We start from the raw sequence: 14,158 nt of genomic DNA, 5'->3' as shown, positions 1-14,158 counted from the left end.
GGAACACTCTGCTAGCCTGTTTTTTTCTGGGGGGGTCACACCTGGCGATGCACGGGGTTACTCCTGGCTCTGCACTCAGGAACTACTCTTGGCGGTGCTTGGGGGACTATATGGGATGCTGGGAATTGATCCCGGGTCTGCTGCATGCAAGGCAAACGCCCTACCCCCTGTGCTATCGCTCCAGCCCTCGCTAGTCTTGAACTTCAGAGAAAAGCATCTAATTTTGGAACTCAATGCTCTAATAACACGCACCCTCCAAAGGTGTAGTATCTCCTGCTTTGGTTTCTTGAGACTGTGGGGGTCTTTGCTGAGCTGCACTGATCTGACCTTTAACTCTCCCATTCTCCCTCCCATCTTCCTAAGAGGCCCTGAGGCCCACAGTGACCCCCCCCCACCCCGCCCCTCCTTTAGTCTTCCTGAGATCCTAGTACACAGATAGACGGACCCGACCCTTTTCTAGGAACTGTTTGAGTCCACTCCCCACTCTGGCTTCCCACTGGCCCATGGCAGGAGAGACACAAAACAACAAATGTCCATTGAGACCTGTTTCACAATTTGTGTTTGTATATTTAGGCAAAGACTGCTAGACACACTTGAAAGGTTTTGGAAGATTCTCCTTAGCGGTGGTGGGTGACAAAAAGTTTGTGCCATGACAAAGATTGCCAGTATTGCATTTATGCAACATCATTTCTATGGAAAGGTTGCTGTCACGCTAACACACCTTTCACGGCACCTGCTATGTGCCAGATATGCACATGACACTTTGTGACCAATGCCTGGATGGATACCGTGTGATAATCACACATGTACAACTGTTATATCCCTGCTTTACTGAGAAAGAAAAATGAGACAGTGAGAGTTTGAATCACTTGCCCAGGTGCTAGAACGGGGCGGGAACCCAGGACAGCACTTTCCTATATTATGGCTGCATGGAAGCAATCTTGACATTTCCTTCATAAAAATATATTTTAAACAACTGTTAAAAAGATTAAAGAGGAACTACAATTGTAAACTAATAGCAGGCGGCATCACAATTGTTCGTCAGGTTGCAATGGGAGACCAGCAGGTTGCGAATGTGAGCTAATAATACAAGATTCTGAAATTATTTGAAGCTTGGTAGTTACTTTTTAAGATCGGACTTAATGACTAAAAATAGATTATTAATTAGTTCACTGTTACAATGGCTTATATTTAACCCAAATCTTTCAAAAGAGTCATACCAACTTCCTCCTAATGCTTCTGTTAACCCCACAGTCTCACATTAATAATCCTAGTCATACTCAAGCTATGCACCTATCCCCAGAAAAGGCCAAATGGCCAAAATAAGTTTGTCATCCTTAGTATTAGGAAGACTCTTGAAACCATACACTGTATAAGTGTAATAAAAATGTGCACAGGATTGAGAAAACTAGAACTGCGTTGAGAGTAACAAGCTCATTTGTTAAACTACTCCTTAGTTCACTTATAAATGATACACTCATTTTATATTTCGATTATAGGTACTTGAGAATTAAAAAAAGAAAATGAATATAATACTAGATATTGAATGGTTTAGTTCATTTTATTTTCTTTTGGTCCCACCCACCAAGTAAACGTGATATAGTACTTAGTTGGTAGTTAAGTAGCACTTAGGGGTCACCAGAGCTATATCCGGGGGTACTCTGGGAATATAGGCAAGGCAGGCACTCTAGTCCTTTGCCCTGTCATCACCTGGAACCTCAAACATTGTAGATTTTCAACTGGAGTAGAATTAGGAGTATTTTTCTGGCTATAGATCTCCCAACACCAAAGTATCATCTGCCTTCTCAAAACGAAATCCAATGCTTCTTTGTAAATTTCAATTTGAGTGGAGCAATCTTCAAACCAGGCCCCCTTGCCTCCTACGTTTCCTGCCCAGTCTTCCCACTGCTTTCTTCTGAAGTAAATGTAAAGTTTTTCATGTCTTCAGTTGTAAGATTTACTTCCTGGTTATTTAGAACAAAATAGTTCTCAATTTGTCCCTAAAACTGGGCAGAGTTCAGGACAGGAAACAGAACAGTGCCTGTAACGATCATTTTAGGATCAGTTTGAAGTCTACACTGAAAACGTTATGACCCCCCCTGCCCCCACCCCGCGACCCCAATAATCCTGACCATGAGCACTGCTTTGAGGCCCCTCCAGGAGATACCCTTCCTGGCAGGGGGATAATTTTTACAATTCTTTTGGTTCTGTAGAGCAGTGCCGCTTACGTATTCTCCACGCACTTCTCGACTCTGGGTGTGTGGGGGGTGGTGGTGGCAACCACTCATGGTGGATGCCCGCAGTGTAGACACCAATGTGGCTGCAAATAACCTCTTTCTGGCATGCACTGATCGGGGCACCGGAGCATAGAGCTTCATTACCTGGGGGGGACTCAGTTCTGGGGGGGTGTGGATTGGACACTGACACGGACAGACCCACAGACACACGATGTGCAGCAGACCTCAGTGACAGTCACTTGCAAGCTGTTAGGTTAGGAAGGGGCCTTACCCGGGCCTTCTGCTCCATTTCTAGCATTACTCTCTCATGCTGCTCTGCTATGGCCAGTGTCGCGGAATGCACCTTCTGATAGATCATTTCTCCTTCCCTTGTTTGAAAAGTGAATAGTCCTTCTCCTGTGTCACACATTCTGTGAGAACAGAGACAGGGAGAGACATGGGTCTTCATGGGTTCACGTCAGTGATGACCTTGCCCGGGGTTACCCTCCTCCCGGATGCTTCCAGGAGCGAGAGAAGCAACCCACCCACGCACCCACCCACCCAACCACCCACCCACCCACCCAGGCGTCTCCAAACGGCATCTGAAAACAGAACTCGGGGTATAAACACATGCATGCTTGGGTCTTTAAAGGCCAGGTGTGCACGGCATTCTCTAGGGGCACAAATAAGCATGATGCTGGTGATCAGCTCACGGCTTGCTGACGTTTAAGGATAAGAGCAAACTCTTCCTTTCTTTTAGGAGTTCACATGGCATGGCGCTATTCTCCTGTAACTCGCTAGTTCTTGAAATGTAAACAGAACCGAGAAAAAGAGCCGTTGTATGCTCCTGGCAGGCAGAAACAAGCATAATTTTAAAAATTATGGATTTGCATACACTGGCGGAAGTTTTACTCACAGCCAGGGAGTCCTTAAGTTAACCTTGGTACAACCTAGCAACCAACCTGGCAAGAGACTGAATTTGAATATGAGAAGAGTTTGTCGCCTTCTGATTCTGCCACTTACCGGGTGCCCTTGGCCAGCTGCGTAACGCGCCTACACTTCCTCCCCTCACCCGAGAGATGGACAAGAGCACATCATCTCACCGATGCTCTTACGGTACGGCTTGGCGCTCTTTATGTGTTCCAAAATGTGAGTTACTATTTTCATCGTGAAATATGAAGCAATTACGAATATCCACCTTGGAGGAGCGGTTCCTAATTACTGTGTTTTTACCCGGTGGATTTCACGACACTGATGACTCTGCCATTTACGAGCCCACAAAATAGCATTAAAGATTCTTATTAGGTCCATTGCAGAGGAGAAAGCATACCATACATTCTCTTTCAAGTATTTACTTGTAATCACCTATTTAAAACACAATTATTTCTATCGGAACAAAATCACTGACAAGCCATAGGATCACTGGTACGTTATAGTAACAAAGACCAATAAAAATAAAATGAAAAGCACATTTGAATATTCTCAGCTGGCTCTTTAAAGCAACTGGAGGCCTTGAGAGAGACGCGCTCAATTCCCACAGGCTGTTCCAACAGAGGCATCAGGGCGCCTGTGCCCCCTCGTCCCGGCAGGCGACACTCTCAAAAGACGGGCACAAAGGGACCCCGAGTCCAAACGAATTTCTCCAGCACCAAAGACATTTTGCATCCTTGTCTGTGATTCTCTGAGGAGTTTTCAGCGGCAAAGACAGGTCCCCAGTGTCCCCGACTGCTTTCCTGGAGGGCCCCATGGCGCTCGCTCTCGCTTCTGGGGAAGAGATCTTAATAAAATCCACACAGCGTGAAATGGAAAGTCTGGGGGAAAAATGAAGAGTTTCCACAATGTGAAACGAATGAGCTTTCTTTGTGGAGTAAAGAACTCAGGCAGCGGGGCAGCAGAGAGGCGGGGGGTGGGGGGGTGTGCGCGTCCTCGCGTTTGAAGTGGGAACTCGGTTTCTTCTGGAAAAGGCAGCTCTTCGCCTCCAGAAACGAGACAATGAAGACACAGTCTGAAGACATGGTTGGAATGTTATACTCGGCCACTGAGATGGAGGGGGACACACCCGTCACACTTCTCAGGGGACCCATCCAGCACAGAAGCTTCCGAAAGCTTCCAGGAAGGATTCTGTGCCAGCCTTTGTAAACAAAGTACTACTACCAGTCTCTCCCTTGGAACAAGACATAAGACATCGGCCGGCTCACCTGCGAAGGCCACTTTAGACACACTTGAAGCGCTTCCTCGACAGTCTGCGTGTCATCTGCAGGGACATCAGAATCCTTGATCAAACCAGCCCCTAGGATGGCTGTGTCAGTGGCATTGGGACGAGTGCTTGAGAGTTCCCTGCGCTCAGCAGGAGCCTTGGGGCTGGTAACGAGCAGATCGGGAGTTTTATTCTTGGCTGTCTGAGTAGTTTTGAGGGGGTAAGGCGGAGGAACTCCAGGGAGAGCGCAAACGCCTTTGGGACCTGAGATGCCGGCCAGAGAACCCTGCCCCAGTGGGAGGGCAGAGCTGTGAGACCCCACTGGAGGGTCCTTCTCTCCGGGGAAGTGCAAAGGCAGAGGGCACGTGGGAATGGCCTCACTCCTTCCCGAAAGGGAACATTTCTGAGTAGTACTTGGACTGGAGCGATAGCACAGCGGGGAGGGTGTTTGCCTTGCATGCGGCCAAACCAGGTTCGATTCCTCCGTCCCTCTCGGAGAGCCCGGCAAGCTACCGAGAATATCCTACCCGCACGGCAGAGCCTGGTGAGCTCCCCATGGCGTATTCAATATGCCAAAAACAGTAACAACTCGTCTAACAATGGAGACGTTACTGGTGCCCGCTCAAGCGAATCGATGAGCAACAGGACAGCAGTGCTACAGTGCAGAGCTACTGACACCACAGAGGAGGGAAAGTCCAGAGACTGCAGGCTTGCTCCCACGCCACGGGCCTTCGACTGATACTCACAGACCATGGAAAATGATTTCTCTTCTGAGGAAAGAAGTCCACGTATTCCTTAGGACTCCATGAAAAGCAGATGTTGTCATCTAAAATAAAATGGTAGGGAACATACGCTCAAAGGGCTCTTCTGGAATTCAAAAATGATGCAGAAATTCCCAGAGGTATGGAGCAGTGACTCTCGAAGATGCTGCTTTATGTTTTGTGTGAAACAAGGACCACGAAACCATCGCAGAATGCAAAAGACTTAACACTTCTGTTTTCTGTTTTGGAGGTGGTGGCAGCCGGCTTCGTCACTCTCACCCCCCTGACAGAAGCAGGTGCTTCTGAGTCCGGGGTCCCAGGAAGAAGAACTCTAGGCGTCCACATCCTGTGACTTGAAGAGTTGTGAGCAAGCGGAGTGTTGCAGGTATCCACAGAAGATGACTGCGGTGTCATGGCACTTTGCCCTTTTATACCCTGCGTGATGGACCAGGAAACCATCACCCCATTTTCTCCCCATTGAGGAAGTGATGTCAGCAGGGCAGAAGACTGATTCCCCGATTTGGGTTGTGTGAACCCTACTCATTCCCATGGCTGGTGTTCTGAAATGTCACCAATGGTCCTTGGGACCCTCCGGCAGAGAGAGAGAGAGAGAAAGAGAAAGAGAGAGAGAGAGAGAGAGAGAGAGAGAGAGAGAGAGAGAGAGAGAGAGAGAGAGAGAGAGAGAGAGAGAGAGAGAGAGAGAGAGAGAGAGAGAGAGAGAGAGAGAGAGAGAGAGAGAGGAGAGAGGAGAGGAGAGAGGAGAGGAGAGAGACAGAGTGTGTGTGTGTGTGTGTGTGTGTGTGTGTGTGTGTGTGTGTGTGTGTGTGTGTGTGTGTAGCCCTGCCTGACTATTTTTACTGGAGAAGTTCATCTTGACAACTGGACTTAGCGAAGAACTCTACTCTGCACCCTGGAGGTTGACGGGTGGGGCTGACGCCGTGGGCACTGCATGACTCAGCCTCAGTTGAAGCTTTGTGCCTCCAGGCTGGAGACCTTCCCTGCTCGGCAGCTCCTTCCAGATGCCGCCACACATCACTGTTGCGAGCATGGCGGAGCCTCCCCCTCAGTCTGCCAGGAGAGAGTCTAGAAGCTTAGCATGCCCCTCCAATGTTATGATCTGCACCATACACCACAGGAAACCGTCACTGTGAGTCTCAGAGCTTCTGAACCAGGCCGGGAAAGACTGAGCCTGCCCGGGGCGTCTCAGAACCGGATAGCCAAGACCGGCAACGTGGGATTGTTGGCCAGTAGGAACTGACAGAGAAAGAATCAAACAAAAGCTTGTGTATCATCCAAATGGCTTTTGCAGATTCACTGCCCTCAGGACCCAAGAGCCTGCCTCCTGGCTTCCCTCCGCTAGCCAACAGCAATGTTCACTTGGGGTCACCTGGGGCCACAGTGCCGCCGGTTTGCTCCCTGGTGTGTACTGATCCTCAGGGGAGAGTGAGTTTGGGGAACTGCACGGAGTCACTGCATGCAGCCTGAGTGCTGGTGCAACTCCACAGAGAGCCCAAGGAGGCAAAAGCCCCTCCCGCTCTTTCAGTGGGGTCGCCAACTCAGCTCCGTGGGAAAGGGCAGGCTCGAAATTTCTGTCTCACAAAGGGCCTGGCAAAGAACATCACCGAGTCAAAATCGAAGGAAACATTCAACTTGGAATAAGTAGATGGACACCGGCAACAAGTCTTTAGTATGTCTTGAGATAGAGTTTTGCTGCAGATGAATGTGTAGGCGTCTAGCAAAGCTGTCCGTCCTCACTCTATAGTTTTTAAATAGTGTGTGTGTGTGTCTGTGTGTATATTAAACAGCTAGATATTTTCCTTCACGCACACAGAAATTTGAAACTCTTAGTAAGGGAGTAGATAAGAGCACTCTCCTAAACACCCAGTGGTGGTTTTATTCAGCATTTAAAATTTAATGTTTAATTATAGAAAGTAATGAAATTCTTAAAAGCACAGCTTTTCTGCAGAACGGTTAAAACTAATTAACACTTTCTTTCTGTTAACAGCTTAATTTTTATTGTCATTTAACAATGCTACCATTTTACTTTTTTAAAAAAGTGATGAAAAGGCTAAAATTTCCTTCTTTGAGCTCAAGTAGTTAAAAATTTGACGATGGTTAAGGAACTATAAGCAAAATGACAAACAGATGAAAACATCAGAATAGGAAGCTCCTAGATAGAACCAGCTCAGGTGGGAGTTAAACAGATACTCAAAGTGTGCTATCAAATCTGTGACAGACAGCTGATTTAGACACCCGCCATTTTTTTCTAGTGTGATTACCTCACGCATGCAAGGCATGAGCTCTACCGCTGAGATAGGGACCAGCTCACGGGACACTCGTTATTTAAAAGCTACCGAGAGTATATGAGCACTGGTGAAGGGATGGGTATTCGAGCATTGTATAACTGAGATTTAAACCTGAAAACTTTGTAACTTTGTAACTTTCCACAATAAAAAATTTAAAAAAAAAAAATAAAAGCTACCGAGAGTATCCCGCCCGCGCGCACGGCAGAGCCTGGCAAACTACCCATGGCGTATTTGATATGCCAAAAACAGTAACAAGTCTCACAATGGAGATGTTATTAGTAGCCGCTCAAGCAAACTGATGAACAACAGGGTGACAGTGCTACCGTGCCACAGAGGGCTGAGTAACAGTACAGCAGTCAGGGCACTTGCCTTGCATACGGTCAACTTCCAGAACCATACAATCCCCCAAGCACACAAGGAGTGATCTCTGACAACAGAACCAGGCATAAGCCCCTAGCACTGCTGGGTGTCGACCCTCGAACAAAACCAAAAACAAAATTCCAGGACATCCTCATTACATATCACAGGTATGTCCTCAGCTCTGTGATTTGACTTCAAAGTGAAATAATGTGTAATAAAACCACAAAGGCTTACAGATAAAGGCCAGGATTGATTTCTTACGCCACACTTCTGGGTTCTCCCAAACTACCATGCTTCTAATAAGGACTCAAATCTCTGCAGAATCATTATGCTCAATAATTCATTCTTTTTCCCAACCCACCGTTTCCAGTTCAGGGTGGAGGGTGGGCAGGGTGTGTCTGAGCCACAGAGATTCAACCCTGAGAAGGGTCCTCCCATCACAAAACTCCTCATCTGCCTCCACTCACTCTCACTGGGATCCATAAGGCACGGCACTCCCCGCATGCACGCACCTGGGATGTGTGAGCAAAGGTCTGCAGACACATGGAGGTCATGCTAACCCCACAGATGCAGGTGAACATGGCGCGTTAGTCAGAGACTGTCTCGGTTATTCAAGGACCTCAGCACACCATCATGAATTACTAGCAGTATCAGCGTTATATTGTTTTTGTTACACTCCATGAGTATGAAAATTTAATGGAGAAAAACACAAAACAGTTTACAGTTCATTTAAAATCCATCCTGCCTATACATCTCCTGGTGGCTTCATTGCAAAGAACTGGCTATTCCTTTTGAACAAACATTTTAAGCTCCTTGATCCCCATCTCAGTGACAAAAAGGTTCACAAATATATGTTGATAGGAATGACAGAAATGACTTGAAGAGATTCAATAAAATGCCCACCAAGAGGCATTAATCTTTAGTTCCTGATGGCCAAAGAGAAAGTAAAACAAAGCTTTGAAAGATAGTTTTTCTGAACTCGTCTTACAGGTAAGCCGATCTGCAGAGAGGCCAAGCTGGAACAATCTCAGCTTCCCAGCTGATGCACATGTTTGATTTGAAAGTTATTGAAGGATGCTGTGAGTGGATTATCTGACACAACTACAAACAAATATTCAACCCTACTCTTCCAGGGAAGAACAAAAGACATGAATACACTTAAAGTTCATCCTTTAGAATTCCTGCTTCCTCTTTCAAGGGACTTTGGCTGCCAAGTTGGAATCTTCACAGCTTAACATGCGAATTACTAATACTCACATAATGAGAACAAATTATGGTTCTCCTCACCAGTTTGAGAGGCACCTAAAAATGAGATCATTATATTCTCTCAGAGCAAAAGAACATGTAATCAGGGTTTAAAAATTACACTTTTAGACACTTTATTCCCTAAATAGAGTTAATTAAGGTAATTTTTTAATTATGCGAAAGATACTTTCAGTGTCTCAAGGGACTATAGAGCAGAGTTTAATTATAGCCAAAATGGAGAAGTTTAATACTTGTTTTACACTGAGTCTTTCTTTTAAGTTTCTTTTAAGTTATATTCATTTATAATTCATTTATAATTATAATAAAGTTATAAGCATTTATATTCATCATATATTTATTTTAAGTTATATTCATTCATTAACATTACTTTCTGATGATCAAGCATCAGATAATCTAGGAACTTCTGACAAAAGTAAAGCAAGTCATATTCACAATGAAAATAAGTAAATATCCATATGGTCCCCTGAGCACCACCAGGAGTAATTTCTGAGTGCATGAGCCAAGAGTATCCCCTGTGCATCCCCGGGTGTGACCCAAAAAGCCAAAAAAAAAAAAGAAAGAAAATTATGCTAGCCTCTTCAAGCAGACATGCATCTTGCTGGATGTTTACTTTTCTAAACCAAATTTAATGTATCAACTTTAAATATCCAAATTCTACTTTACCTATTTCACTCAAGATAAAATAAAAATGAAAATAAGACTTAGAGAGTTATCAAGAAAGGATCATGCTTCACATTGCATCACAGAGTGTTCTCTAGCTAATAAAGACATTCTCTGAAGAGTGACAAACACAAAAATATGCAGTAATAAAATTCAGGACACAGTGTCTCAGTGAAAAAAATAAAAAAGAAAATGAGTAAGTAAATATTAATCAATGCATTCTATTAGTTCTCATTGTGCATGGAGGGTAGGTTTGTGTGAATATCAAAAGAGAGGGAAAGAGAAAATCTGCCTTCTATGACAAAAAACACACAAAAAGTTGTGTGTGTGTGTGTGTGTGTGTGTGTGTGTGTGTGTGTGTTCGGTTGATTTGGGGCCACACGTGGCAGTGCTCACGACTGACTCCTGGCTCTGAGCTTAGGGATCATTCCTGGCAGGCTCAGGGGACCATATGGGATGCTGGGGATTTAAATCTTGTTGGCAGTGTGCAAAGCAAGTGCCCTCCCCATTATACTGTCGCTCGAGCCAATGAGAAAAAGTATTTTTTTTGCCACTGTCAGATAATTCATTAATCATTGTCATATTTTTTAATTGAATCACCGTGAGATACAGTTACAAAGGCTTCATGTTTGAGTTCCAGTCAAACAATGATCAAACACCCATCCCTCCGCCAGTGCACATTCTCCACCACCAGCAAAAGTAATTTTGACCCAACGTATCACTTTTCTCCTGCACGTAGGCTGGAACCTCCACCACCCACACTCTCGGCTGCCCAGCCTGCATGGCTACAGAACCTTCCATGATCAAATGTGCCAGTTCCCTACAATGCACGCCCATCTCTCCCCCCTTCCCACTCACTCCTCAGCCTCCCCTCTTCCTGTCTCAATCTTCAGTCTGTCTCTTCTCTCTTCATAGCCTCAGTCTGTGTCGCTTACAGCCTGACCACATACAGCCTCCCTCTCTTACCTTCTTCTGATCTGGCCAGAACAACGCCAACCCAGCTGACTTGCCAACTGGGTTTGAGAACAAAAATGGGACCCACCACAATTATCCCCGATGTTGTCCAGATCATGTGGGTGGCCGAGAGCGTGAAAAATGGAGAAAAAAATGGATTCTAAAAGAGTGTTTTCTCCTCTGCTTCCATTTTTGTTTCACTGGGTAGAGCGCTCTGAGCTTCTCTTTCTTCTGAGATCCACAAAGTCTGCTGCTTTGAGTAAGTTTGTAAAAAGTGAAAAGTTAAGGAAAATATTATGAGACTAAAGTATGATTGCTCTTTCCCCCAAACAGAAAGACTCTGGGAACGGGTCCGGGGAGGGACAGGAGATTACTAGTGCAACTAACAGCTCTCGCACTCTCCTTCGGTAGTTTTCCAGTATTCCTTCAAGTCCTGGGTCATCGCTTCAGGAAAGAGACGTGAGATAGAGGCGAGAAAGCAATGGGTGGGCTGTGTGTCCCGACACACCGTGTTTGGACAGAAATTCAGAAGCAGGCAGGGCCGGGAGTGAGTTGGTGTCTAGATAAATGAGCCAAAGCCTACACTTCTTACTCCCTGAAGCTCAAGTCTGGATTAAGGGCAGCCATCACATGCCATCAGAGAAGTGTGGATGGAAAAGAGCTTGTGAGGACTTGAAGGAAAACAGTCACGACCGGGGGTGCTGGGTGCAAGTTCCCAATAAACCGACTCCCCCCGCAGTAGGCGTCCACAGGGCCAGAACAGAGCAGACGGTGCTTGGATCTGAGTTTTCTTTACTGTGTTGACTCGAGTCAAGGACTGGAGAGCAGGACAAAGGGCAGGACTGCATGCGAGGGGCCCAGGTCTCAGCCCTAGAGCCACAGACTCCCGCAAACGAGGCTGGGAGTAGCCTCTGAGCACTGCTGTGTGTTGCTGTGTGTCACCTCAAGACCAAAACAGAACCTAAGACAGTCCTAACCCCAACACTAAGCTGCATGAAATGGGCGAGAGGGAGGGAACCCACTTGACACCAGGATGGGTCTTCTGAAAATGACATGATGACAAGGTGGTAAGTCACAAATACTTCTTACGGAGAAAATTGAGCCTGCGTATGTCTTGGTGGGAAGGCAAACTATTCGGCCTCAATGAAGCTGTTTTGGAGGTTTCAAGATGTGAAAATTAGATTCATCACATGATATAGCAGTTCCACTCCCAGGGACCTCCTCAAAACACACGGAACCAGTTGTTGCAAGTGACTTATGCACACCAATGCTGAGTCACTGCTTTCCACAATACGAAGGCTTGGAAGCAACCATGTCCAGAGAAAGTGCAGAAAAGGAGCTGTGGTATGTACATACAATGGGATATACAACAGCTTTAGGAAAAGATGGACTCCTGCCTTTGCTGCAACATGGATGGAAGCAGAAGGGATCATGCTCAGTGACGTAAAGGGGAGAAGAGAGACAAATATCAGATGATCCCACCCCAGGGGGATACAAAGCCTGGGGCCAAACAACATCCTGTTAAAACAGATCCTTGAGATTTAAGTGCAGAACAGGTCATGGGAGGGGGTTATAGCATCAGAGGATAAGGGATCGTCAGCTGTGGACAAGGTTCCCTGGCCTTTAGTGCTGAGTATTGTGTGCCAACATACATTTAGGTACAATGAACTACAGCCCTGAACATGTAATCCCCCAAACAAGTGAACAGATGAGACCAAAACAAGACAAAACAAAACTGGATCTGGATTCGCCAAGACCACTGTGTGGCCCTGATGGGCCTGTCATCACACATGAACTGTCCCTAATGTCGAATTGTCCAGCCCAGTCACCGAGTAGCACTGGGAGTGCCCCTCAGCCCCTTCGAACATAGACTGAGAAGCCCCCAACCACAATTACCTGCATCTCACTAAAGGACAGAGTTCCTGATAAGTAGCTGATGAAAAGCAAAAAATCTTTCTCAGCTCCAACTCCATAAATTCCCAAGCCAGCTACTGTGGTAAAATTATTTCCAAGTGGAAATAGGAACAGCCTCACTTCCTTATCACTGGGCACTAATGGGCGAAGACTTTCATCTGCTCCAACACCGTCCTTGGGCAGAGGCATCCAGCCTCTCCCAGGATGTGTGGGTGAAAAGTCTCTCCTTCTTTCTCTTCTTCCTGACCCCTAGAGCCTTTTGAAGGTGCCTGCACTATCTTATTTTGAGCGGGTTTAATTACCAAAGAGACTCGTCTTTGTGGGAAAAATCAAGGCAGGAAGCTGAGCCTGAAAGATATTCTTAGATGCCGGGTCTGTGGGGTGTGTGTGTGTGTGATTGAAGAGGCTTCCACGACCTGGATTTCCACCACTTCAGAAGCCCACGATGGCCGGAAGGGTCACCCGGGCAAGCGGCGCGGAGCGCTGGTCTCTTTTCTCTCATGACCGCTCACCTTGACTTGGCAGGCGCTGAGTTAGCTAAGAAAAGCCGGCTTTCAGGGAGCTCTCTGCTCGCCGAGAAGCCGAGAAACAGCATGGGGTGCGAGAGAGCACGGCAGGCACAGGAAAAACTGCAAATCATTAAGATGCTTGGGAAAGGTCGCAGAGTCAAACGCGGAGAAAACCAACACGCAGGGAGGTGAGAAGATGATGCCAACACCTGGCCCTGCTGGGGAGGGAGTGGGCGGGCAGCCCCCACCCCGAGGACGGGGCGGCAGTGAGAGTGCTGGCTTCGCATGCAGACAACCCAGGTTTGACTCCTCGCGGCCCACAAGGTCACGCATTCGCCATCAGGAGTGATCCCCGAGCACAGAGCAGGGAGAAAGCCCTGAGCACAGAGGCAGGAGGCAGCCCGTGGCACCGCTGTGTGGTGGCCTTTCCAAACCCAATCCAATCAGTAATGTGCCAGGACCTTGCAGGAGACAGGGAAGGGCAGGGCAAGGAACTGCAAAACACAAATGCCTCTGTTCAGAGTCCCAGCGTCAGGGAACCTTCCCGCCCACCGTCCCCGCTCATCAGGACTGACAGCATTTCCCCAGCAACGGAAGCTTCTGGAGCAGGAGCACATCCTGGCGACTTCATCGGTGAGACCCAGAAGAGGAAACTCGGCATTAGATGTTTGGGGTGTCTGGAGAGACGCAGGTGACAAAAGGAAGGGGCTGCCCGAGCGACCTGCTTGGCTGGTCTGACACCCGGCAGACCCCCGTTTGGTGTTTTTGGGGTTCCCGGAGATTTCAGCTGATGGGGACCGAACAGAATTTTAAGTAGGCACCCTTGGGGGCGCTTCTGCACATCTCAGCCTGAGCAGAGTGCTTCACTGCCAGAGACCAGCAAGCCTGCTCACTTCCTCCCCCTGTCCCCCCAGACGCGGCACTCTCAGGGCTGTGCTCCCGTGCATCGAGAGAGTAGGTGACAGGCTACACTCGAACCATAACCGTTTGAGTTAACAAAGAATGGGGCGTGGGC

General features: G+C 47.1%; 1 protein-coding gene across 1 annotated transcript in view; it reads right to left on the bottom strand.

Moving 5' to 3' along the window:
- Positions 1 to 14,158, bottom strand: part of DOK6 (docking protein 6) — a 435,375-nt gene that overhangs the window by 103,906 nt on the left and 317,311 nt on the right. The window contains exon 6 of the mRNA XM_055129136.1: positions 2,509 to 2,647. Within this exon, the coding sequence (XP_054985111.1) occupies positions 2,509 to 2,647 (139 nt within the window). The remainder of the gene's footprint in view (positions 1 to 2,508; positions 2,648 to 14,158) is intronic.

This window comes from Sorex araneus, chromosome 2, assembly GCF_027595985.1.
Source record: "Sorex araneus isolate mSorAra2 chromosome 2, mSorAra2.pri, whole genome shotgun sequence".
Taxonomy (NCBI): Eukaryota; Metazoa; Chordata; class Mammalia; order Eulipotyphla; family Soricidae; genus Sorex; species Sorex araneus.
This window is presented reverse-complemented; position numbering and strand designations above follow the sequence as displayed.